The following is a 25997-nucleotide window of genomic DNA, read 5'->3' on the forward strand; positions in this document are numbered from 1 at the left end:
TATTTTTTTTAAAACTTCTGTTTATCTCTCTTTCCCTCCATTATGTATATACATGTGATTGTGTGCCAAAAATAACTATAGGCATGTACTGTATGTGGAGCAGTGTACAGTGAAGCAGAGGCAGAGCGGCTCCGCGAGCTCCTCTCTCTCCACTTTGCCATAGAGAACCCCTGACTGGCCGCTGACCAGCAAACCCGTGAGGTCACTATCATATGACAAAGGCTTTGCTGCAGTTCATCTTCCTCCCTGTGTACTTTCCGTTTGCCTTCCTGGAATTCTGCTGCATCACAGAAGCTGGAAGTTCTGATGTTCCATTGAAATCACAATGGAAAGTCTTGACCGGCTCTTCGTACTGCAGCCAGGAGTCAGTGCTGTGCCTCTGAGGTGGGAGAGCCAACTTCAGGACATGCTCCACAAGAGACCTCCCAGTTCCATGTAATATCAAATGGTGAAAATCTCCCAGAGATCTCCATCTCAACACCAGCACCCAGGTTCACTCAACAACCAGCAAGCTACAGTGCTGGACACCCTGTGCCAAGCAACTAGCAAGACAGGAACATAACCCCACCCATTAGCAGAGAGGCTGCCTAAAATCATAATAAGTCCACAGACACCCCAAAACACACCACCAGACATGGACATGCCCACCAGAAAGACAAGATCCAGCCTCATCCACCAGAACACAGGCACTAGTCCCCTCCACCAGGAAGCCTACACAACCCACTGAACCAACCTTAGCCACTGGGGACAGACACCAAAAATAACGAGAATTACGAACCTGAAGCCTATAAAAAGGAGACCCCAAACACAGTACGATAAGCAAAATGAGAAAACAGAAAAACACACAGAAGAAGAAGGAGCAAAATAAAAACCCACCAGACCTAACAAATGAAGAGGAAATAGGCAGTCTACCTGAAAAAGAATTCAGAATAATGGTAGTAAAGATGATCCAAAATCTTGGAAATAGAATAGACAAAATGCAAGAAACATTTAACAAGGACCTAGAAGAACTAAAGATGAAACAAGCAATGATGAACAACACAATAAAGGAAATTAAAAATACTCTAAAAGGGATCAATAGCAGAATAACTGCGGCAGAAGAACGGATAAGTGACCTGGAAGATAAAATAGTGGAAATAACTACTGCAGGGCAGAGTAAAGAAAAAAGACTGAAAAGAACTGAGGACAGTCTCAGAGACCTCTGGGACAACATTAAACGCACCAACATTCGAATTATAGGGGTTCCAGAAGTAGAAGAGAAAAAGAAAGGGACTGAGAAAATATTTGAAGAGATTATAGTTGAAAACTTCCCTAATATGGGAAAGGAAATAGTTAATCGAGTCATGGAAGCACAGAGACTCCCATACAGGATAAAACTAAGGAGAAACACGCCAAGACACAGATGAATCAAACTGTCAAAAATTAAATACAAAGAAAACATATTAAAAGCAGCAAGGGAAAAACAACAAATAACACACAAGGGAATCCCCATAAGGTTAACAGTTGATCTTTCAGCAGAAACTCTGCAAGCCAGCAGGGACTGGCAGGACATATTTAAAGTGATGAAGGAGAAAAAGCTGCAACCAAGATTACTCTACCCAGCAAGGATCTCATTTAGATTTGATGGAGAAATTAAAACCTTTACAGACAAGCAAAAACTGACAGAGTTCAGCACCACCAAACCAGCTTTACAACAAATGCTAAAGGAACTTCTCTAGGCAAGACACACAAGAGAAGGAAAGACCTACAATAACGAACCCAAAACAGTTAAGAAAATGGAAATAGGAACATACATATCGATAATTACCTTAAATGTAAATGGACTAAAGGCTTGCACCAAAAGACACAGGTTGGCTGAATGGATACAAAAACAAGACCCATATATATGCTATCTACAAGATACCCACTTCAGACCTAGAGACACATACAGACTGAAAGTAAGAGGATGGAAAAAGATATTCCATGCAAATGGAAACCAAAAGAAAGCTGGAGTAGCAATTCTCATATCAGACAAAATAGACTTTAAAATAAAGACTATTAGAAGAGACAAAGAAGGACACTACATAATGATCAAGGGATCGATTCAAGAAGAAGATACAACAATTGTAAATATTTATGCACCCAACATAGGAGCACCTCAATACATAAGGCAAATACTAACAGCCATAAAAGGGGAAATCGACAGTAACACATTCATACTAGGGGACTTTAACACCCCACTTTCACCAATGGACAGATCATCCAAAATGAAAATAAATAAGGAAACACAAGCTTTAAATGATACATTAAACAAGATGGACTTAATTGATATTTATAGAACACTCCATTCAAAAACAACAGAATACACATTTTTCTCAAGTGCTCATGGAACATTTTCCAGGATAGATCATATCTTGGGTCACAAATCAAGCCTTGGTAAATTTAAGAAAATTGAAATTGTATCAAGTATCTTTTCCGACCACAATGCCATGAGACTAGATATCAATTACAGGAAAAGATCTGTAAAAAATACAAACACATGGAGGCTAAACAATACACTACTTAATAACGAAGTGATCACTGAAGAAATCAAAGAGGAAATTTAAAAATACCTAGAAAGAAATGACAATGGAGACACGATGCCCCAAAACCCATGGGATGCAGCAAAAGCAGTTCTAAGAGGGAAGTTTATAGCAATACAATCCTACCTTAAGAAACAGGAAACATCTCGAATAAACAACCCAACCTTGCACCTAAAGCAATTAGAGAAAGAAGAACAAAAAAACCCCAAAGTTAGCAGAAGGAAAGAAATCATAAAAGTCAGATCAGAAATAAATGAAAAGGAAATGAAGGTAACGATAGCAAAGATGAATAAAACTAAAAGCTGGTTCTTTGAGAAGATAAACAAAATTGATAAACCATTAGCCAGACTCATCAAGAAAAAAAGGGAGAAGACTCAAATCAATAGAATTAGAAATGAAAAAGGAGAAGTAACAACTGACACTGCAGAAATACAAAAGATCATGAGAGATTACTACAAGCAAATCTATGCCAATAAAATGGACAACCTGGAAGAAATGGACAAATTCTTAGAAATGCACAATCTGCCAAGACTGTATCAGGAAGAAATAGAAAATATGAACAGACCAATCACAAGCACTGAAATTGAAACTGTGATTAAAAATCTTCTAACAAACAAAAGCCCAGGACCAGATGGCTTCACAGGCGAATTCTTTCAAACATTTAGAAAAGAGCTAACATCTCTCCTTCTCAAACTCTTCCAAAATATAGCAGAGGGAGGAACACTCCCAAACTCCTTCTACGAGGCCACCATCACCCTGATACCAAAACCAGACAAGGATGTCACAAAGAAAGAAAACTACAGGCCAATATCACTGATGAACATAGATGCAAAAATCCTCAACAAAATACTAGCAAACAGAATCCAACAGCACATTAAAAGGATCATACACCATAATGAAGTGAGGTTTATTCCAGAAATGCAAGGATTCTTCAATATACACAAATCAATCAACGTGATACATCATATTAACAAATTGAAGAAGTAAAACCATATGATCATCTCAATAGATGCAGGGAAAGCTTTTGACAAAATTCAACACCCATTTATGATAAAAACCCTGCAGAAAGTAGGCATAGAGGGAACTTTCCTCAACATAATAAAGGCCATATATGACAAACCCACAGCCAACATCGTCCTCAGTGGTGAAAAACTGAAAGCATTTTCACTAAGTCAGGAACAAGACAAGGTTGCCCACTCTCACCACTGTTGTTCAACATGGTTTTGGAAGTTTTAGCCACAGCAATTAGAGAAGAAAAGGAAATAAAAGGAATCCAAATTGGAAAAGAAGAAGTAAAGCTGTCACTGTTTGCAGATGACATGATACTATACATAGAGAATCCTAAAGATGCTACCAGAAAACTACTAGAGCTAATCAGTGAATTTGGTAAAGTAGCAGGATACAAAATTAATGCACAGAAATCTCTGGCATTCCTACACACTAATGATGAAAAATCTGAAAGTGAAATCAAGAAAACATTCCCATTTACGATTGCAACAAAAAGAATAAAATATCTAGGAATAAACCTACCTAAGGAGACAAAAGACCTGTATGCAGGAAATTATAAGACACTGATGAGAGAAATTAAAAATGATACAAATAGATGGAGAGATATACCATGTTCTTTGATTGGAAGAATCAACATTGTGAAAATGACTCTAGTACCCAAAACAATCTACAGATTCAATGCAATCCCTATCAAACTACCACTGGCATTTTTCACAGAACTAGAACAAAAAAATTTCACAATTTGTATGGAAACACAAAAGACCCCGAATAGCCAAAGTAATCTTGAGAACGAAAAACGGAGCTGGAGGATCAGGTTCCCTCACTTCGGACTATACTACAAAGCTACAGTAATCAAGACAGTATGGTACTGGCACAAAAACAGAAAGATAGATCAAGGGAACAGGATAGAAAGCCCAGAGATAAACCCATGCACATATGGTCACCTTATCTTTGATAAAGGAGGCAGGGATGTACAGTGGAGAAAGGACAGCCTCTTCAATATGTGGTGCTGGGAAAGCTGGACAGGTACATGTAAAAGTATGAGATTAGATCACTCCCTGACACCATACACAAAAATAAGCTCAGAATGGATTAAAGACCTAAATGTAAGGCCAGACACTATCAATCTCTTACAGGAAAACATGGGCAGAACACTGTATGACATAAATCACAGCAGGATCCTTTTCCACCCACCTCCTAGAGAAATGGAAATAAAAACGAAAATAAACAAATGGGACCCAATGAAACTTCAAAGCTTTTGCACAACTAAGGAAACCATAAACAAGACCAAAAGACAAGCTCAGAATGCGAGAAAATATTTGCAAATGAAGCAACTGACAAATGATTAATCTCCAACATTTATAAGCAGCTCATGCAGCTCAATAACAAAAAAACAGACAACCCAATCCAAAAATGGGCAGAAGACCTAAATAGACATTTCTCCAAGAAAGATATACAGACTGCCAACAAATACATGAAAGAATGCTCAGCATTATTAATCATTAGAGAAATGCAAATCAAAACTATAGTGAGATATCATCTCACACCAGTCAGAATGGCCATCACCAAAAAATCTAGAAACAATAAATGCTGGAGAGGGTGTGGAGAAAAGGGAACACTCTTGCACTGCTGGTGGGAATATGAATTGGTACAGCCACTATGGAGAACAGTATGCAGGTTCCTTAAAAAATTACACATAGAACTACCATACGACCCAGCAATCCCACTACTGGGCATATACCCTGAGGAAACCATAATTCAAAAAGAGTCATGTACCAAAATATTCATTGCAGCTGTATTTACAATAACCTGGAGATGGAAACAACCTAAGTGTCCATCATTGGATGAATGGATAAAGAAGATGTGGCACATATATACAATGGAATATTACTCAGCCATAAAAAGAAACAAAATTGAGCTATTTGTAATGAGGTGGATGGACCTAGAGTCTGTCATACAGAGTGAAGTAAGTCAGAAAGAGAAAGACAAATACTGTATGCTAACACATATATATGGAATCTAAGAAAAAAAAAATGTCATGAAGAACCTAGGGGTAAGACAGGAATAAAGATACAGCCCTACTAGAGAATGGACTTGAGGATATGGGCAGGGGGAAGAGTAAGCTGTGACAAAGCAAGAGAGTGGCATGGACATATATACACTACCAAACATAAAATAGATAGCTAGTGGGAAGCAGCCGCATAGCACAGGGAGATCAGCTCGGTGCTTTGTGACCACCTTGAGGGGTGGGATAGGGAGGGTGGGAGGGAGGGAGATGCAAGAGGGATGAGATATGGGAACATATGTATATGTTTACCTGATTACTTTGTTATAAAGCAGAAACTAACACACCATTGTAAAGCAATTATACTCCAATAAAAATGTAAAAAAAAATAAAAAATAACTATATCTGTATATTTTGATCTTGCTACAGAGCTTCATATAATTTTTATATCATTATTATAGATAAAGGAATCATATTATTTTCGTATATATATATTTCCATGCTCATGATTTTAATCTGGTAAACAAAAATCTGAATAATATCACTGAAACTAGATTATATCTCAATAAACTGAGAATAACTAATTTATATCCCTTATATCAATTGTCATTTGTATTTTACTGTTTTAGGAGTGCATGCATATCAACAACAGAAGAAATATGCATTTTCTTTTTTCCCACAACACTAAGTAATGAATCTGTTGATCTTTCTTCCTACTCCTCAGAGCATGATACTCTGGGCTTTCTTTTAAATGAAAGGAAAATAGAATAAATATTTAAATACTTTAAATAAATACATATCTTGAGAGTTAAATACATGACTTTGAAATTTCTAGACAAAAGCCTTATCCTAGTTTTGATGATTTTATTTTCTATATCAGTTGAATGACTTTGGATGAATATTATTATTTAGTAAGCTTGTATAGCTATATATCCCACACAGGTTAAAGTCTATGGAATTTGGTGTGTCAACCACCTTCTTATTGGTTTTCCAGAGTGTGCCAATTCATTTTATAAATAATACTTGCTAAAACTCATCTCTAACCTGAAAAGCATCCAAGAATCATGCCATATAAAAGATTGTTCTTTGGACTTCCCTGGTGGTGCAGTGGTTAAGAATCTGCCTGCCAATGCAGGGTTTGATCCCTGGTCCAGGTAGATCCCACACGCTGAGAAGCAACTAAGCCCGTGCACCACAACTACTGAGCCTGTGCTCTAGAGCCAATGAGCCACAACTACTGAGCCCATGTGCTGCAACTACTGAAGCCAACGCTCCTAGAGCCCATGCTCAGCAACAAGAGGAGCCACCGCAATGAGAAATGAGAAGCCTCAACAAAGAGTAGCCCCCGCTTGCCACAGCTAGAGAAAGCCCGCGCGCAGCATTGAAGACCCAACGCAGCCAAAAAAAATTAATTAAAAAAGTAATAAATAAAAATAAAAGATTGTTCTCTGTTAAAGCAGAATAAATCCTTAGATTTTCAACACTACTGTTTTATATATGAAAATGGCAGTGAAAAATCCAAGAGCTAGTTCCGTGCCAGGTCGGCAATACTGGGCATGCCCGTGGGAGTTGGAACCAGGACAGAATTGCTCCTGGTAGTATTTAGTGGTAGAAAATAATCCTCTGTCTTGGAAGTAGCTACTTTGATTGAGTGAGGTTTTTTGTTTGTTTGTTTTGTTTGTTTGTTTGTTTGTATCAGTGGAATATTTACCTTAAACCCTTAAGGGTTTAAGGGCCTAATGAAATCCACAAGTCAGATTCTGATGTGTCCACACCTCGGCTCTTATTTTATTTTTTTAATTTAATTTTTATTTTATTAAATTAGTACTTTTACAATTCTGAAAAATCAAATAGTACTCTCAAGAAAACAATACCCCCTCCTATCAATACTTGACCTCTAGAGGTAAACATATTTAATTATTTTAAGACATTTGGGGTTTTATTTACTTCCATATTTCTTAATAAAACATGTATGTTACTATTTCTTGATTTTTCAGTCTTAACTGTCATCTACCTGGCTTCTTACTCAGATATTCACACACATATGTTTCTTCTCCCTCTATGGCACCAATCTAATTATGATCATTTTAAAATACTTTGATAATAAGTTTTTTCATTATAAAAATTATATATATATTATTCATAGCTGACACATAATGTATTTAAAATATAATAATTTTTAACTTTTTATTACTGAAAATAATTGACTTTTTAAATTTTGCTTTCTAAATGCCTGTTACTAATTTATCTCTCCATCATAGCCCAAATTTCTGAATATGATTTAACAACACTTCAAGTATTTTTAATCAATTTTATTTATTTTCTTCTTGAAGATATTCCCCCTGGTTGTCATCAAAAAAATCAGTCATTGTCCTACCAAATGTGAACAATATTCTGATTTCTACCTCTGTAGATTACTTTGGCTCTGAGATCTCACCATTTAGTATTCAGGCTTGCATTGAACTTACTGTTTTCAGTAGATTCCTGCATCTGAAATGGTATCTGGTTGGGCTTCTCCAGAGAGTGTCTCCAGTGTTTGACCAGTGTGCAGAGGTCAGACTCCCAGATGTATTATCTGAATCAGGGTGTCTAGGGGTGCAGATGCTTCTTAAACAAATTTCCAACCAAGTCTTCTGCCTTCCTCATTTTTTTGTTGTTTCCTTGACACTCTTAGGAGCATGTGTTGCGTTCCCAACTGTGGGCTTAGATTTCAGAATTAACTACTCTGCTTAGTCTCCTGCCTTTTATCTATTCACCTTTCAGTTTGTGAAATTACCTTTCTTTCACATTCTCTTTTTTCTTGAGAGTTAATAGATTAAAATCTCCTTTAAGACGGAGAAGGAACTAAGGTAAAGAATGTGTTCATTGGACCATTTTTAACTGTGTCAGGGACAATTGATTTCTCTATTATTGTTGTCTATTTATTGTTATTTCTTGTTATTTTGTATTACTTTTGTAAGGTTGGAGGTACTTCAGAAGGAATCATGGATCTACCATGACTAAGCTGATATTATATTCTTACTCTAATTTTTTAATTGAGGTATAACTGACATAAAACATATAGTTTCAGGTGTAAAATGTAATGATTCAATATACTGTATATATTGCAAATTGATCACCAGTATAAGTCTAATTAACATTCAACACCATACATAGTTGCAAATTTTCTTTTTCTTGTGATGAGAACTTTAAGATTTACAGTTGACCCTTGAATAGCATGGGTTTGAGCTGTGCATGTCCACTTATATGCAGATTTTTTTTCAGTAGTAAATATCACAGTACTACATGATCTGCAGTTGGTTGAATCTGTGGATGTGAAACCAGTGATACTAAGAACCAACTAGAAATTACATTTGGATTTTCTACTTCATCTCCATGTCCCTAATTCCTGGTTGTTCAAGGGTCAACTCTACTCTCTTAGCAACTTTCAGATATGCAATTCAGTATTGTTATTTATAGTCACCACGCTGTACAGTACATCCCCAGGACTTATTTATTTTATAACTAGAAATTTGTACCTTTTGACCCCCTTTACCCATTTTTGCCCACTCCTCACCCTGCCCCTGGCAACCACCAATCTGTTCTCTGCTCAGGGTTTTGGGTTTTTGTTTTGGCTGTTGTTTGTTTTTTTTAGATGCCACATATATGTGAGATCATACAGGATTTGTCTTTCTTTGTCTGACTTATTACACTTAGCATAATGCCCTTAAGGTCCATCCATGTTGTCACAAATGGTAAGATTTCATTCTTCTTTATGACTGAATAATATTCCGTTGTGTATATACCACATTTTCTTCATTCATCTATTGATGGGCATTTAGGTTGCTTCCATGTCTTGGCTATTGTAAATAATGCTGCAATGAACATGGGGTGCAGTATCTTTTTGAATTAGAGTTTTTGTTTTCTTCAGATAAATACCCAGAAGTGGAATTGTTGGATCATATGGTAGTTCTACTTTTAATTTTTTGAGGAGCCTCCATTCTGGTAAGGAAGAAAGCATATTTCAGGAAAAAGAAGACTTCAGCATCTCAAATTTAGGAAGCGATTTTGCCAGATATAGGGAAATAAAGCTCTATTACTTTGGACCAGTGTTAGTTTCATTAGCTATTGGACTTAGTTCTGCCATGGACTTACATGATACTTTTTTTACTCCTTTGCATTATTGCACATATGCAACTTACTTCTGGATGGTTGCTATTTAAGTAATAGCAATGAAAGAAAAAATTGGGAACTGGAAATAATAAATTACTAGTAAAATCTTTTCTTCTAACAGAGAGAAGGAGAAAAGGATCATCGGGTACGTTTGGCAGTTGGAAATGGCATACGGAGTGACGTATGGAGAGAATTTTTAGACAGATTTGGAAACATTAAGATGTGTGAGCTTTATGGAGCTACTGAAGGAAACATTTGTTTCATGAATCACACTGGGAAAATTGGATCAGTTGGGAGAGCGAATTTCCTTCACAAAGTAAGTAAAATATTTTCTTTACAAAAGAAATATATTGAGATCTGCTAACCTCTCCTCTAGACGTTGTGCTTGTAAATTATGCTAAATATTATCACCTTTTTTTTAATTTGAGAACTTCTATAAATAACATAGTGGCCTCTAGATGAACTGTGGTGCCATAGACTATGAAAACCTCAATTATCTCCCATCTTTTCCCCCTGTCATATGGGAATAATAATAGTTCTTTTGTTCAGTTTTCAAATTTAATGATATAATGTATAAACAAGCATAGGTCCCATATATATTAATTTGACTCCATTTTCTGTTTTTAATCCACTATTTCTACTTTCCATTCATTTTTATATCACTCAAAAATTATATGTAGGCTTCTAATATATGGTTTCATTAAAAACTATGTCAAGATATCACTAAAATTTTTAAAGTAGCCAAAAAATTACCTTCTTAGGAGTAAAAGACAGCTAATTTCTCAATAGCAACCATGGAAGACAAAATATAGTGGACAGATATCTTCAACTTGTTTGGAGGAAATAATTATCAAAATAGAATTTATATTCAACAATAATATTTTTAAATAATAAAAATGAAAATTTTTAAAAAGTATCAAAATTTATATAACCTCAAGGGGAGATAAACAAATCCAGAATCATAGTAGAATATTTTATTTTAGCTCTTTACTATTTGATAGAACATGCAAAAAGTTTTTTCAATGACATAGTGTATTAGAATAATACAATAACTAAACTATTTGAACTAATGAACATATATAGGACACTGCATTTAAAAACTGCAGAATATCCATTATTTTTAAGTGTTTATCACACATTCACAAAGATTACAGGACTACATGGGGAATTCCAGCAAATTTCATAAGCTTGAGTATATATGGATTATGTTCTCTGACCACAGTTTAATTAAGATAGAAATGTTTAAAATAACAGCTAGATCATCTCCTATATATTTGGAAATGAAACATCTCTAAATTTCTGAGTCAAAGAAAAAAATCATAATAGAAATAGAAAATAATTTAAGCTGAATCATAATGAAAATGTTACATTTCAAAGCTCAGATAAGAATAGCTGAAAATTAGTGAGCTAAATATCCATTTCTGTAAGTTAATTTTAAAAAACAACTAAAATAAACTCAAAGAGTATAAAAGGAAGGAAGTAATAAAAAGCATAATTTAAAAAAGTAAAAAGAAACATTTAGTGAGGATTATCAAAAGTGATAAAAGTATAATTTTTAAAGAGTAAAGAAATAGATTCAAAGCTGGTATAAATTGCCCTAATGTTTGAAACTTAAAGAAGGTACAAACTATTTTTATAATGCGTTTTATGGGACTGTGAGGGTCTTGTTGACATTTCAGAAATACATGTGTGTTGCGAACAAAAATAATTGGGGGAAAGTAAGTGCTGATATTACCAAGTATTATTACATTCTTTACAGTTAATTTTCTCAATGGATTGCACTGGTTCCGTTAAAAATTTGGTATTCATAATTAAAGCTTTTTGGTGAAGCTGAGTCATTCCTAAGTAATCATGTAATAGGAATACAATGAAGATTTATATTTTGTATTACTGGCTTGACCTCATTATAATTTTCTAATATCTTAAAGTCCCTGTCAGACTGTTATAATGTCCATAATGCAGGAAGTTATGATTGTCTCCAATTTATTTGGGCAACTTCTGATTTTTTTTTCTTTTTTTTTTTTTTTTCAGTTTAAAATGAAAAAAAAGTATGCAATGTCATATGAATTCTAGTCTTTTATCATTTCATTTGCATGTTGTTTCATCACATAGCAGGTAATCAGAAAAAAAATTGGACCAATAACTGTTTCATAACTACGTGAGGAGATTTAAGTGCGTCTCTCAAAAATTTAAACTTATTGGAGGCTTACACTTACCATCTGAGAGAGGAATCAGCCTCTAAATGGAGATAGGATGTTAAAACTGAAAGAAAAAGATGAAGCAGCAACAGAGTTCCTCTAACCCAAATGTCCTTCTTCTGTGCTATGCTTACTATTTAAATGCATGAAACTGAAGGGAGGTGTGTCCCATATACGCCCCCAAAGCAAAAAATATAAAAAATTTAGTGACAGTGCATTTGAGAGACAAATCCAAGTAAAAATTGGGGACTGCCGTCTCCTTTTCTATGCCCAGTAATAATAATTGGGAAGGAACAAACATGAAATCCATAGAGGAAATAAAACTTGAAAGAAAGGGAGAAAATGAATCTAAATAAAAAACAGCTAAAAATATATGGATGAATATCAAAATAATAAGTCCCCCCAAATGGCCAGAAAATGTTTAGAACAACAATTTCCCATAGGTTCAAAAAATTGTAATAATATTCTCTTTAAACATAAGAGCTCAAAGGAAAATGCAAGGAAATCATAGATCAACAAATGGAGTTGGAAAGTAGGCATGCTCAACCCAAAGGAAAAAGAATAAAAGGGAAAAATGAAAATATTACAGAGTTGAACACCACACTGAAGAACTTAAAAATAAACAGGACTGAAAACATTGTTAGCAAGATGGATGGGATTAAGGAGTCACACAGATGTAAAGAATAAGCAAATAATAATATAAAATAAATTAAAAAGGTAAATTTTGAAAGCATAGACAATGATCTGACATGTGCTTCATTCATGTTCTGGTAGAAGAAAACAAATCAAAGTGAAAAAAACTATTTGAAACCTAATAGAAGAAAACTTCCTGAAAATAAAGATTTGAATCTTTAGCAAAAGAGCACATTATGTTCCGGGGGAAAAAATATGGTACAGAATGATCATCAGGAAATATATATATTCTGGTGAAATTACTGAACGTAAGTTGAAGAACCATAAGAAGATGCTAAGGCAGAAAAAGCAAAAGATGTACAAAGTATATGGTGAAGATGGGAAATGTCTCAGGCATCTTTCAAAACAAAAACATTACACTCAGTGCCCCCCCAAAAAGAGCGTAATGTTTTCACCTAAGAATTTTAGTTCTAACAAACTTGTCCTACAAGTCCAAGGCAACAAAGTAGTGTTCTCAAACTTTTAAGAAATCAGCGAATATAATTCCCATGTACTTACAGGAATATACTACTTCTTTATATTCATTGAATGAAAAATTCTAGTGAACCTGAAGATAAAGCAGTTTAGAAATTGAAGGAACCACCTTCAGTTGAAAGGTTTGCTTGAATCCACTTAAATATAGAGGATTGAAAGGCTCTGAATTATGTTTATAGATCAAATGGAAGTATAAATCCTGACACTATAAAACTACTTACAACTAAAAAAAATGAGAATTGTGTGGGAGGAGAGAAGAAGGTATAAGTATTGATTATCTCATCTTTTATGGTGGTAAATCCATAGATACAAAGTAAAGATAAAGTATGAGACTTATTAAAAAGGTTCCTTTTGCTCACATTTGTATAAACTTTTTTTATTGTCTTAAAGTAGGCATCTTTTAGAGACTAAGAAATTTAGCCAACTGTGAAGTTAAAAAACAGTTCACGTGGGACCACCTTCACATCTAACATCAGTTGCAGCTTGGGAGTCCCTAAGACCACCTTTAAGTTTGATAATTCACTGGAAGGAACACAAAACTCACCAAAAGCCATATAATAGTTACAGTTTATTACACCTAAAGGATATAGATTAACATCAGTCAAGGGAAGGAACGTCAGTCAAGGGAAGGCCAGGGTAGAATCCAGGAGGGTACCAAATGCAAGGCTTCCAGTCGTCCTCTCCTGTGAAGTCAGGAGGATATTACTCTCCTGGAATTGATGTGTGACAATACATGGAGTATTGCCAACTCAGGAAGCTCACCCAGCCTTGATGTCCAGAGTCTTTTGCGGGGGCTCAATCTTTTAAATCTAGTTGGCTGCCTCTGTGGTCAACCTCCACCTCCAGTCCCTCAGGAGGTCAAGCTGGGTGACCCAAAGCCCCAACCCTGCATAACATTATTGGCATGGCTCAGAGACCCACTCTCAATCATAGAGTTACTATCTGGTTGCCCAAGGTCCTTAGGCAAATAAAAAGTCCTGTCCCTCATGACATTGTGAGAGATTATCTCCCAGAAGCTGAGAGCAAAGGCCAGGCCTCTAATTAAATTTGTGGTTAAAGTTAAATTCTTTGACCCCATAGGGACTGGTATCTGTTATGCTAAACACACATTTTAGTTTAACTTTGGTTCCATTTTCTTTTGTTAAATTCAAGAAAATTTAAATTGATTGCATTTACTAGAATGGTGTGGTTTCATTTTTCATAAATTATTTTACTAATCAGTTTCATACCTTTCCCTCTATTGATTTAAATGCATTTGTAATGATTGTTCATCAAATGACTTTCTTTATATATATTTATAATGTTTCCAGTATGCCTGACACAAGTGAGCACAGTGAACAAAACGCACATAAATTCCTGCCCATGTGCAGGTCATGCTCTATTGAGGAAGACAGAAAACAGACGAGATCAATAAATAAAATACAGTCTATAGCACATACTCATTAGTGCAAAAGAGGAAAATTAAACAGGGAAAGGAGATTGTGTGTATGTGCATGTGTATTGGGAGGCGTTTTTTGAAATTTTAGATAGAATGGCCAGGGATCACTTTGTATTGAGAATATATTACACCATGTTAAGAATGGTTTACTTTTGGTTAAAATTTGGGGAAATTTAACTTTTTCTTCTTATTTTTCTGTTTTACTTGATTTTTAAAAAATGATTATTTTTTAAATACAAGTCTGCAAACCGTTCAGAAAACTATTCTGTTGCATAATAGTGCATCCTAGAAATGAGTATTCATAATGTCCCAAGTCTATATAATATTACATGTTACTATAGGTATATAAATGTATATTTATGATAGAGAGAGAGATGATAAGTTTATGAGTGTGTGTGTTTGTATATTTTAAGGGTCTTCTGTTTAAGGAAACAGAGAAACCACCCTTTACCTATGGTGAGGGATAAATGAGCCTGTACTGTATAGGTCAAAGCAATGTAGTATAACGCTGAGGCAAAAAAATCCTGAATTCGAATCACTGTACCTAGGGCTCTAGCTCCAGCTCTGCCACTACTTGACTTTTTGACTTTGACAAGTCACTTTCTTCTGGATTCAAAGTCTACTCATTTATTTATAGAGGAAATAATTTTTGTGTTCCCTTTCTAACTTCTAAATTTACAAATCTGAATATGCAAAAGCATACAGGTATGTGTGGGAACTCCAAGGGCCAGTGTGCACAGTCACATAGATGTATGCTGTACAGTTCTGGGGACCCATTTGTCTAGACTGTTACAAATGAGAACCCCTGCAGCTGTGTTCTGGCCATGTATACCTCTTCCTATACCTATACCTGTATGTGTATGTATACTATACATTTAGGAGATATTGAAGTGTGGCATCTGTTTCTTTATTTGTGTTATTATAACATAACCGTTTTTGTAACCTCATGGGTGCTCTTGAAGGCAGGAAAAAAAATAGAAATCCTTCTAGCTGAGACTTAATGCTCTGATCCAGGCTACTTCTAGAAGGTGCTGTGATATATTTAAATTTCATTTGTATTATAAAATTACTCAATTTCTGACCATCAAGTCCCCTGTATCTGATAACAGGCACACTGAACAGTGATTTGGTGTGGAATGAATCTTACCCATGCGTGTGGTTGCCAAATTAATGTAAAAGAAATAATGTTAAAGATGATATTACCAGTTGCTGGGCAAATTTTTCAAAATATAAAGCATGTTAAAACACAAGAGAGTAATAAACAGGACTCTGTTCTAGTTTGGCCGAAATGATAAATGCAGTTCCGGAACCTCTGGAATCTTTCTTTTGACCAGTCATTAGGCAAGTAGCCAATATCCTATTAGCCCAATTACAGACAAAGACCAACAAGATGCAAGCTTGCATTTTAATAAGAATCTTTATGTCAAGAGTAACAGTTTTTTTGTTTTGCTGTCTCTTTCATTGGCCCTCATCTTAAAATAGGATAATATTAATTTCTACCTTATAGGGTTTTTGATGATTAAATTAAAAGCTCTTAGCACAGTGACTGAGACACAGTAAGTACTCAATCAATATTAGTTGCTCTCAGACTTCCCTGGTGGCACAGTGGTTAAGAATCTGCCCGTGAATGCAGGGGATACGGGTTCAATCCCTGATCCGGGAAGATCCCACATGCTGCAGAGCAACTAAGCTCGTGTGCCACAACTACTGAGCCTGTGCTCTAGAGCCCATGAGGCACAACTACTGAAGCCTGAGCGCCTAGAGCCTGTGCTCCACGGCAAGAGAAGCCATCTCAATGAGAAGCCCGCACACCGCAACAAAGAGTAGCCCCCATTGCCCCAACTAGAGAAAGCCTACATGCAGCAATGAAGACCCAATACAGCCAAAAATAATAAATAAATAAATTTATTATATATATATATATATATATTAGTTGCTCTCATTTGTATTTTAATTCAAACAATGAATTGTGATTGTAGTTACATGCTGACTTTCCTGAGATGTTTGTTTAGTCTTTGATAATAAATTATACTATTACATTTATCTCATTAATTTGATTCATATTTTCCCATTTGTTCTTTATTTGTTTCTCTCCTTCTCCTCATGCTCCTCCTTCTCTCTTTCTCTCTTTTGTTTGTCCTTCCTAATTATTTTTTCTCACTTCATTTTATCACCTCCATTTTACTTTAGTATGTGCTGGTTCAGCTTAATAAGATTGCTTGTTTAATTGATTGGGAAAACCTCAATTTTCTTATGCATGAAATGAAGGAGTTGGATTGAACCAACCTGCAGTTCTCTCCCAGGGTCAGATTTTGAGGATCTGTGAATCTGCATGACATGGTAATATGAACGTTACAAGAGCAGAGGAGCTGGAACTATTGGGGGTCAAGGAGAGATGTCCAATTAGCTTGTTTCCTGATGTGATGAGGATGTTCCAACAAATTTCCATCTTACACCACAACTGTGTACAGAAGTACTGAGGGTTAGTTTAAGGACATTAAGTTGAAAGGCCTGGGGAAAAGGTCTAAGTAAGTGACAAAAACAAGTACTTTTGAGGCATCTAGTCCCTTTACAAGGGATGGTAAGTTAAAATACACAACACAATCCTTGCATTCACATAGTTGACATTTTAGTTCTATTAAAACTTTCCATTTCAAGGGATGTTTGAAAGATTGCAAAAAAGAGAAGGCAAGAAAGTGTCCTCTTAACTATAGTTAGCAGAGTATGGATTTCGTGCAGGGATTGCTTCCTGGTACTCAAATTAGGGGAGTTCCCTGGCTGTCCAGTGGTTAACATTTTGATCCCTGGTCGGGGAGCTAAGATCCCACATGCCTCGGGGCCAGAAAACCAAAACATAAAACAGAAGCAATATTGTAACAGATTCAATAAAGACTTTAAAAAATGGTCCACATCAAAAAAAAAGAAAAAACTTAAAAAGAAAAGATTAGAATTAGTAAGGCTTTTCTAAGGTAAGGTGCAACATAAAAGAAGTGAAAGTAAATGCCAGTACATGAGCGCTGGTTACTAACACCTTCAGTTTTGATTTTTAAATATTTATTTAACTTTTTACCAGGAAAGCTTACTTGTTTTAATAAATCCACATTCTAATTCTGTATTTCAATTGACTGAGATTTAAATCTACTACCAGGAGATGTCATTGCACAAATAAATAACTAAATCTTGTTTTTGTTTCATTCTGTTTTTTGCAGCTTTTTTTCGCTTTTGACTTGATAAAGTATGATTTTCAGAAAGATGAACCCATTAGAAATGAACACAGCTGGTGTAGTCGTGTGAAAAAAGGTAAGATTCTTGTATTTGAAGATGTCTCCTCAGGCAAAGTTCTTGAATTTCTCTTTAATTACTGAATTTAGAAGAGAAAGAGTGGTTATTTCTAATATGTGACTTATTTAGAATTTTAATTCAGGTAGAATGGTTTAATTATTAGAAGTTAGAGGCCCCACATGGGTCACTCAGATGGTAATTACGAAAATTTAAAAGTGATTACTGTGGGCTTATAGTTCTCTTAATCCACCACTCTTACAGTGGCATATGTCTGATGTCCTGTACCACCAAGATATAATATAAAAATGCATGGCAATTTATGATTCTACGTATAGTGGAAAGTGAGACAGACTTGGATTCAAATGTGGGCTCTCACACTTAGAAACTGTCCAACTTTGGGTAGGTCACTCAACCTGTCTGAGTCTCATTTTCTTCATAGGCAGAGTAGAGGTAGCAGTGTTTCTTTCGGGAAGTGATTGTTGATAGTTTAATGAGATGATGTATACAGAGCCCTCCTGAGGGCCTGTCATGTGGCCAGTTACCTCCCTCCCTTTCTCTTCTTCCTCCCACTCCCCCTCCACCAGGCTAGTCTTTCTCATAGTTTTGGGTTAGAAATTTTAATGAAAGCGAGTGCCCCAGTTAACGTGCGGCTGCATATTATCAATCTAGAACATTAAATGTAGAGATGTGCCCTTAGAATTGGTTTGAGATCCAGTCTGAAAGAATCAGGCCCAAGTTACTTTTTACTGCCTCAGAATATGTTTAAACTACATTTCAGAGATGACTTCAAATATGGAGATAAAGGTCACAGACCCGGGTTTCTTTGTTTTGGTTTTGGGGTTTTGGTTGTTTTCCTGGTAGCTGAAAGATTGGACAAAAATATAAGCCTTGTCTTTTAAAAAGCAAATTTCCCAATCCTCTGAATTTCAAGAGCATTTATCAAATATCTTTCTCTAATTCAACTCTATAGACAGCATCTAAGAAAAAAGTCACTTCTAAGGAGATTGCAAAGAACTTTATTTAAGCACTCTTTTCTAGTGTGTTTTATTTATTACAATTACAATAATATCTGATATTGGAACTTGAATCCCAGAACTGCTTATGCAACCTCAGGGTTTTTCAAAAACAGATTGTCCCCAAATATCTGCTTTACAATTTTGTAATTCTCATTATGGATTGCTCAATTTTATTTTACATTAAAGCATTGTGTCTTTAATAAAGTATGCCTGGGAGGGAAAGATAAGTATACACTCTGACCTTTTTAAGCATTTGCAATAATTAATTTGTCAGTGAAGAAACTATCACCTGTGTCCTGAAGAAGAAAAATAAAGAACATAAATTTTAAGGGAAATATAAGAGGCTTAGAAAATTCTGAAATGTATATAGGGGATGTAGATGGATGGGATATGCGAGGGAGGACAGCCTTTGGAGTCAGATGGACCTGGTTAAAAACATTCCAACTTCAACGTTTTGCAGCTGTGTAATATTGGGCAAATTACTTTTTCTTCCTCAATTTCACTTGTAAAAAGAATACAATATGAGGCCCTGTCTTACAGGTTTGTGATGAGGATGAGATGGGATACATATGTAAAGTGCTCAGAATAGTGACGGGTACCCAGAGAGTGCTCAATAAGTGTAACAATGGCAGTGATTATGCTAACGATGCTAATGATGGTGTCCGTGATGACAGTGACAGTGAGGGGTCCCTGCTGAGTCAGGGCAGGCTAGTTTTGGCCAGTGGTATGTGTGCCCTTGGAACCCATAATGTCCAGAGGAGTGGGAGCAATAAGAATGGAAAAGAGAGTGTTAAAATGACATAAATCGCTTTAGAGTTTGCTGGAATACAGCCTTATCTAACCCATCACATAGATGTTAGTTTTCTTCACAGTGACCAAAACAAGTCAGCAATGGCCTTGAAATCTTCTGGGGAAGTGATTGCTGGTCCCCTTTGTCTTCTACTCTTAGTAGTTTTTTACCTTGTTGATGGCTGGGCAGTATCTTGATTAACTTGAAAAAGTCCGATTAAAAATTATTTTAAATAATGTGTCTAAATGTAATTAAAATGAATAAATTTCATGGCTTATCTCCTGTCCATTGAGGATTTCCAGAGTAACATTCCAGAGGAATAAAACATATTCTTAAGCTTCTAATAACATATGTATTAAATCAGAGATAATATTGTACAGAAAAATCATAGGGACTTGAATTTGAGTTCTAGGTCCATTCCTTTTTATCTGTTGGACTTTGCTAACATACTTCCTTCTTCTGGACCCTAGTGCCTTCCCTGTGAAATTGGGATTATAATGATCAATTTCAAAGGATTTCTTTGAAAAATTAATAAGGTGACAGTTGCATTTCTCTTGGGGCTTGCTCCATAGTAAGTGCCCAATAAATAAATATTGCTACCATCATAATCTTATTTAAAATTATTATTGTAGTTGTTATTTATATAATTATCATTATTATCAGTGTTAGAATCTACATCTTCAAAAAAAGTAGCCATTGCTGTATCCACCCAGGATGTAAAATAAATTTAATATTCCTTTCTTTATATTCAATTTCCTTTTTCTTAGTTTTTCCAAAGTGATTTGTGCTTTGGCAGTCCGTGAAATGGTGTTAGATTTAGGCACCCAGAGTAATTGATGTCAAATATAATAAAAATAAGTTCAGAGGAAAGTAATATAAGCTACACTGGATGTGTTGGTCATATGTAACTTAGGTACATGCATGGTGTGTGTAATAATAGTTTTAATCAAATCACTGAAAATACCTCTCTCCCAGGGGAACCTGGACTTCTCATTTCTCCAGTGAATGCAAAGAATCCCTTCTTTGGCTATGCTGGAAATAGGAAGCAAACAGAAAAGAAATTGCTTTGTGATGTTTTTAAGAAGGGAGATGTTTACTTTAACACTGGAGATTTAATGGTCCAAGACCAGGAGAATTTCCTTTATTTTTGGGACCGTATTGGAGACACTTTCAGGTATGAAATAGCGTCGGTTGCAAAGCTTGCTCCATGATTGTGAACCCTGCTCTGAGTGAGGCTCTGTGGAAACATTATACACCACCTGCTGCCTACCTTCAGGGAACGGAGAGCTTTTATCTCAATAATGTCTCCCAGTTTAAAAATTCACTGCCCATCTGTTTCTAGATTGAAACATAAGTTACATTTTGATGTCATTTCTGTAATTATCTTAACGAATCTTTTGGGTCCAAATCAGTGAGCTCCTTTTTTTTTAGCATATGATACAGGCAGGCTGATGTGAAGTCTAAATGGTAGGGTTAAAACAGAAAACCAATTTAGTCAAATATGGTCTAATTCTTGACCTAATGGCAAAAACAGTCAAACAGCAAAATTTCCCTTTCTTATATTTGCTTTTTTAATTCCTTAGGGTTATTTTAGGCTTATGAATTTATTTTGCTTTACTAATCAATGACGATAGAACAGTAGAGGACAGACAGTAGACAGTCCAAAAACGTTGAATGAATAAATGAATTATATTTCCTCACCTTCTTTGTGTCATGTTAGGAGGTCACCTTATGTAAAATCTTTTTTTTTTTTTTTTTTGTGGTACGCGGGCCTTTCACTGTTGTGGCCTCTCCCGTTGCGGAGCACAGGCTCTGGACGCGCAGGCTCAGCGGCCATGGCTCACGGGCCCAGCCGCTCCGTGGCATGTGGGATCTTCCCGGACCGGGGCATGAACCCGTGTCCCCTGCATAGGCAGGCAGACTCTCAACCACTGCACCACCAGGGAAGCCCGTCAATTCATTTTAATTAAAACATTCATATGCACTAAAAGAGCCAAAGGGGTTAATTCCTAGAAATTAAAGGGGGTCAGTGCACCAAAAGACAACTATAGCTTTCCTTTCAGTTTTTTCTATCATTAGAGATAGAGAATGCTTTCTTTGTACTTCACTGTTATTATATTACAAAACAAAGAGGAATTTATTGTTATCTTATTTTTTATGACATATTAAAAAAAAACCTTTTACAGTAGCAGTTGATACCAATGAGACACAGATAATGTAATTTTAAATAAAAAACAGATACTGATGTAATTTTAAATAAAAAATAGATACCGACTTTGTTGACTTCTCAAAAAAGTTCTTCCTTAGAAATGTTTTTCATTTTGAAAACTGCCATTATTTTTTATTATTAGGTGCTTGCACAGAGCCAAATGCAAGACACTAAAACTTAAAGCTGGGCACCTCATTCTTCAAGTATAGGTAACTAACTGGAACTTGTTTTTTGTTTAGATGGAAAGGGGAAAATATTGCAACCACAGAGGTTGCCGATATTGTTGGAATGTTGGATTTCATACAGGACACAAATGTCTATGGTGTGGCTGTACCAGGTATGAATATGTTTCAGGTTTGGAAATGGTTCTCAGAATGTGCCACTTTCCTTTCACTTTGCAACAATTTTATTAACTCAGCATTTCATTTTTCACATATTAAAATAAATATCTTAGTTTTGGGTTGGCAAGTAATGTCCTAGACCAAGCTAGCAAACTTCATGGTCACACCAGGGGAAAGGTACCCACTGCATTTTAATGTATGTGTGTATTTCTAAGCAGATCTTGAAAACTCTGATCAGTGACTCACTGCTAGAATATTTACAGCTTTTCAATGGTCTATTATTTTTCTCTTGATGACTAGAGTTTATACATACTACTAAATAGGAACATGTTCTAATTTAAATGTTTAATAACACTGACTTGTAGTTAAGTTGAATCTTTTTCAGAAATTATTTTAAAATGTGGTTGGCCTCATTTATCGTTATAAATATGCCTATGAGGATTGTCTCACATTGGTGAAAATGGCAAAGAAAAGTGACCAACTTGAAATCACAGGACAGCTATTCCCCTTTACTGCCTTTTTTTTTTAAACAAATGACAGTATTTTCCAATTAATGTTTGTAGGTGCAGGGGACACTGAGTGTGGGAATGTTTGGATAGGGGGGCAAAGAAAGAGGATATTAACTCTAATAGACAGGTACTGGGTGCTGGGAAAATGCTACAAGAGATTCCAAAGCCCTGGAAAAAAGGTGGCATGATAAACAGTAAGCAATCTGTGGAATTAGTTGTGGAAATACCCGCCTCTAGTTTCTTAACTTGAATATATTGAATAATACCCTTTATTTTTTGCATTGATGCTTAACATGGACATTTCTCTAAAATATATTTGCCTTTAAAAAAATGTTTCCTCTTAATATTTTATAATAATAGTGGCAGGATGCATATTATGGGTCACTTATGGTGTTTTCTATTCCATCTATTTTAAAATGTTTCTGTAGTGTAAACAATTAAACATAGACTCTGTACTTCCTTTCTCCTAAATCATTTCTAGGGAGTAAATCATATGCCCGGAAAGACCCACTCATTTATGCTACTGTTGCATTGTTATTACTGCAATGGATGTAATGTCTATATTTGTAACAATTAGTGTGTAATTAACTGGATTTTTTAAAAAGTTCACCTACCACTTGTAAAACTGATGTTATTACAAACTTTTTTTTTCAGATTATGAAGGAAAAGCAGGAATGGCTTCTATAACTTTAAAACCAAATATGTCTTTAGACTTGGAAAAAGTTTATGAACAAGTTGTAACATTTTTACCGGCTTATGCCTGCCCACAATTTTTAAGAATTCAGGTAATTTTACCTACCCATAAAATTTAAGACCAGGAATCTGGAGATGGTTTAGTTATAAAATAATATTTACCGCTTCGATAATAGGTGCATTTTATTTTTATTAGAAAATTTCAAGAACAATGAAAAGCATTGGGATGCTAATTTATGCCATATTTGAAGCCTAATTGTAGAAGAGAGGACAATAAAATGCTAGGAAGTCTTTGTCGTTGTCTTACTTGTTGCTCTCCTCTTCAATCAGATAAATGAGGGTCCCAGTGATGGTGGCAAGCCAAACCCAAATCTTAGACATGCCTTCATGCTTTGTGAAGACATTTGGTGCTGTGTACCTAAAATTAGGTTCCACCAAGCTAACATCAAAGTGTCTGCAGGATGTGTGTAGACCCTCAGGGCAATTGGCTTTAAGCAATTTTGCCTTTAATTTTTTGTTTGTTTGTTTTTGCGGTACGCAGGCCTCTCACTGTTGTGGCCTTTCCCGTTGCGGAGCACAGGCTCCGGACATGCAGGCTCAGCAGCCATGGCTCACGGGCCCAGCCGCTCCGCGGCATGTGGGATCTTCCCGGACCGGGGCACGAACCCGTGTACCCTGCATCAGCAGGCGGACTCTCAACCACTGCACCACCAGGGAAGCCCCTGCCTTTAATCTTTTAGCTTCATTCTGTCCAGTCTCCTTCGGGGACCTTATATTTTGCAGGAATTCTGAACTCACTGGTTTTGAGAGTTGGGCTTTCTCTTGTTAGGCTGCTGGAGTAAAGTCCAATAAAAAGGAAACAAAATTTCTCAGCTCCTGGGTAACTCTGCCTGCTCATTTATCCAGCCATTTATTCATTTAATATTGTGCCTCAAATATAATTTCCCAAAGCTAGTCCTCATCATCTCTTAACATCCAATCACATAGAACTTTTCTGGATATGTTTGTCATATCACTGTTACATCCCTGATAGAGCAATAGCTGACTTAATATTCTTTTTCAAAGCATTTGCTGGGTAATCCTTGTGGCCAAGTCACTGCTTGGCCAATGAGACACATCATCTAAACTGTCATAAATACATATTCCATTTACATAATATTTTAAGAGCTTTTACATATATTGTCTCATTATTTTCATAGCAGTCCTCTGAAATAACAAAGGTAGCTAAATATGAAAAAGAAGTAACATGGTTTTAATTGAAATTTTTGAAATAATTGTAGATTCACCTGCATTTGTAAGAAATAATACAGAGAGATCCTGTGTAAATGATTACAAACAGGATATTGACATTGATACAATCCACTCATCTTATTAAAATTTCCTGTTTTACTTGTACTCATTTGTGTGTATGTGTGTATTAAGCTCTATACATTTTTATTACCTGTGTAGCTTCATGTATCAATGACCATAGTCAAGATATGGACAATTCCACCACCACAAGGCTCCCTCACGTTACCCTTTTATAACCACACCCAGCTCCCTCCTGCCCCTCCCATCTTGCCCCAGAAAGGATGGATTTTAATTCTTAGTAGAGTAGAAAGTTGATGGATCAAATAATATTTTAAACATTTTCCTCCAAGGGTAACTTAAAATTCACTGTCGTTAAGCAGAAGAAATATTTTGTCACAGGACTCCTCTGTAAGATTAAATCAGTCTTGTACAAATTTAGAAAATATTTTAGGATCATTAAACACCTAAAAGAACTTGGCCCATGAGTGTTACGTTTATTACAGTATTTACTATAGTTAGCACTATGAATGACACTTAGTTGGCACTAAAAGTATTATTATTATTTTTTTTTTTTAAAAGATGTTGGGGTAGGAGTTTATTAATTAATTTATTTATTTTTGCTGTGTTGGGTCTTCATTTCTGTGTGAGGGCTTTCTCTAGTTGTGGCAAGTGGGGGCCACTCTTCATCGCAGTGCACGGGCCTCTCACTATCGCGGCCTCTCTTGTTGTAGACCACAGGCTCCAGATGCGCAGGCTCAGCAGTTGTGGCTCATGGACCTAGCTGCTCCACAGCATGTGGGATCCTCCCAGACCAGGGCTCAAACCCGTGTCCCCTGCATTAGCAGGCAGATTCTCAACCACTGCGCCACCAGGGAAGCCCCGGCTCTAAAATTATTTAATGAATTATAATAAATGATCTGATATAAGCAATGCAAACATATAAGTTACTTCTGACAAAATGAATAAGACAACTATCTTATTAAAGATCTGTTTAGCACAAATTTAAAAAGGATTCTTTTTAGCAATAAATTTACAAAAAATTTTTAAATGTGATATTACTCAGTATGGCTGAGATGAAATTAAACTGGTCCTTTCATTTTGCTTCTGGGAACACAAATTGTTATCATCTCTCTTGAAAATAAGTTGGTAAATATGTGATCGTGCTCTTAGAATTTGCATATATTTTGATTTAGTAATTTCATTTCCAGAAATTTACCCTTAGGACATAATTAAAGATGTACAAATGTTATATATAAAATGTTATTATTTATGTAGTAAAATTTTTTAATATTCTCTATATAAGTTCAAGAATAAGAGTAAAGTTAATTAACATATATA

General features: G+C 35.6%; 1 protein-coding gene across 6 annotated transcripts in view; it reads left to right on the forward strand.

The window, feature by feature from the left end:
- SLC27A6 (solute carrier family 27 member 6) overlaps nt 1–25997 on the forward strand; it is a 64158-nt gene that overhangs the window by 36199 nt on the left and 1962 nt on the right. For 3 of the 6 annotated variants that reach the window (XM_073802472.1, XM_019924349.3, XM_019924347.3), the window contains 5 exons: nt 9848–10042; nt 17739–17829; nt 20593–20791; nt 22066–22163; nt 23331–23461. In XM_073802472.1, the coding sequence (XP_073658573.1) occupies nt 9848–10042; nt 17739–17829; nt 20593–20791; nt 22066–22163; nt 23331–23461 (714 nt within the window). The remainder of the gene's footprint in view (nt 1–9847; nt 10043–17738; nt 17830–20592; nt 20792–22065; nt 22164–23330; nt 23462–25997) is intronic. The other 3 variants (XM_019924348.3, XM_019924350.3, XM_019924351.3) reach the window with 3 other exon arrangements.

The sequence above is a fragment of the Tursiops truncatus genome, chromosome 3 (assembly GCF_011762595.2).
Source record: "Tursiops truncatus isolate mTurTru1 chromosome 3, mTurTru1.mat.Y, whole genome shotgun sequence".
Classification (NCBI taxonomy): domain Eukaryota; kingdom Metazoa; phylum Chordata; class Mammalia; order Artiodactyla; family Delphinidae; genus Tursiops; species Tursiops truncatus.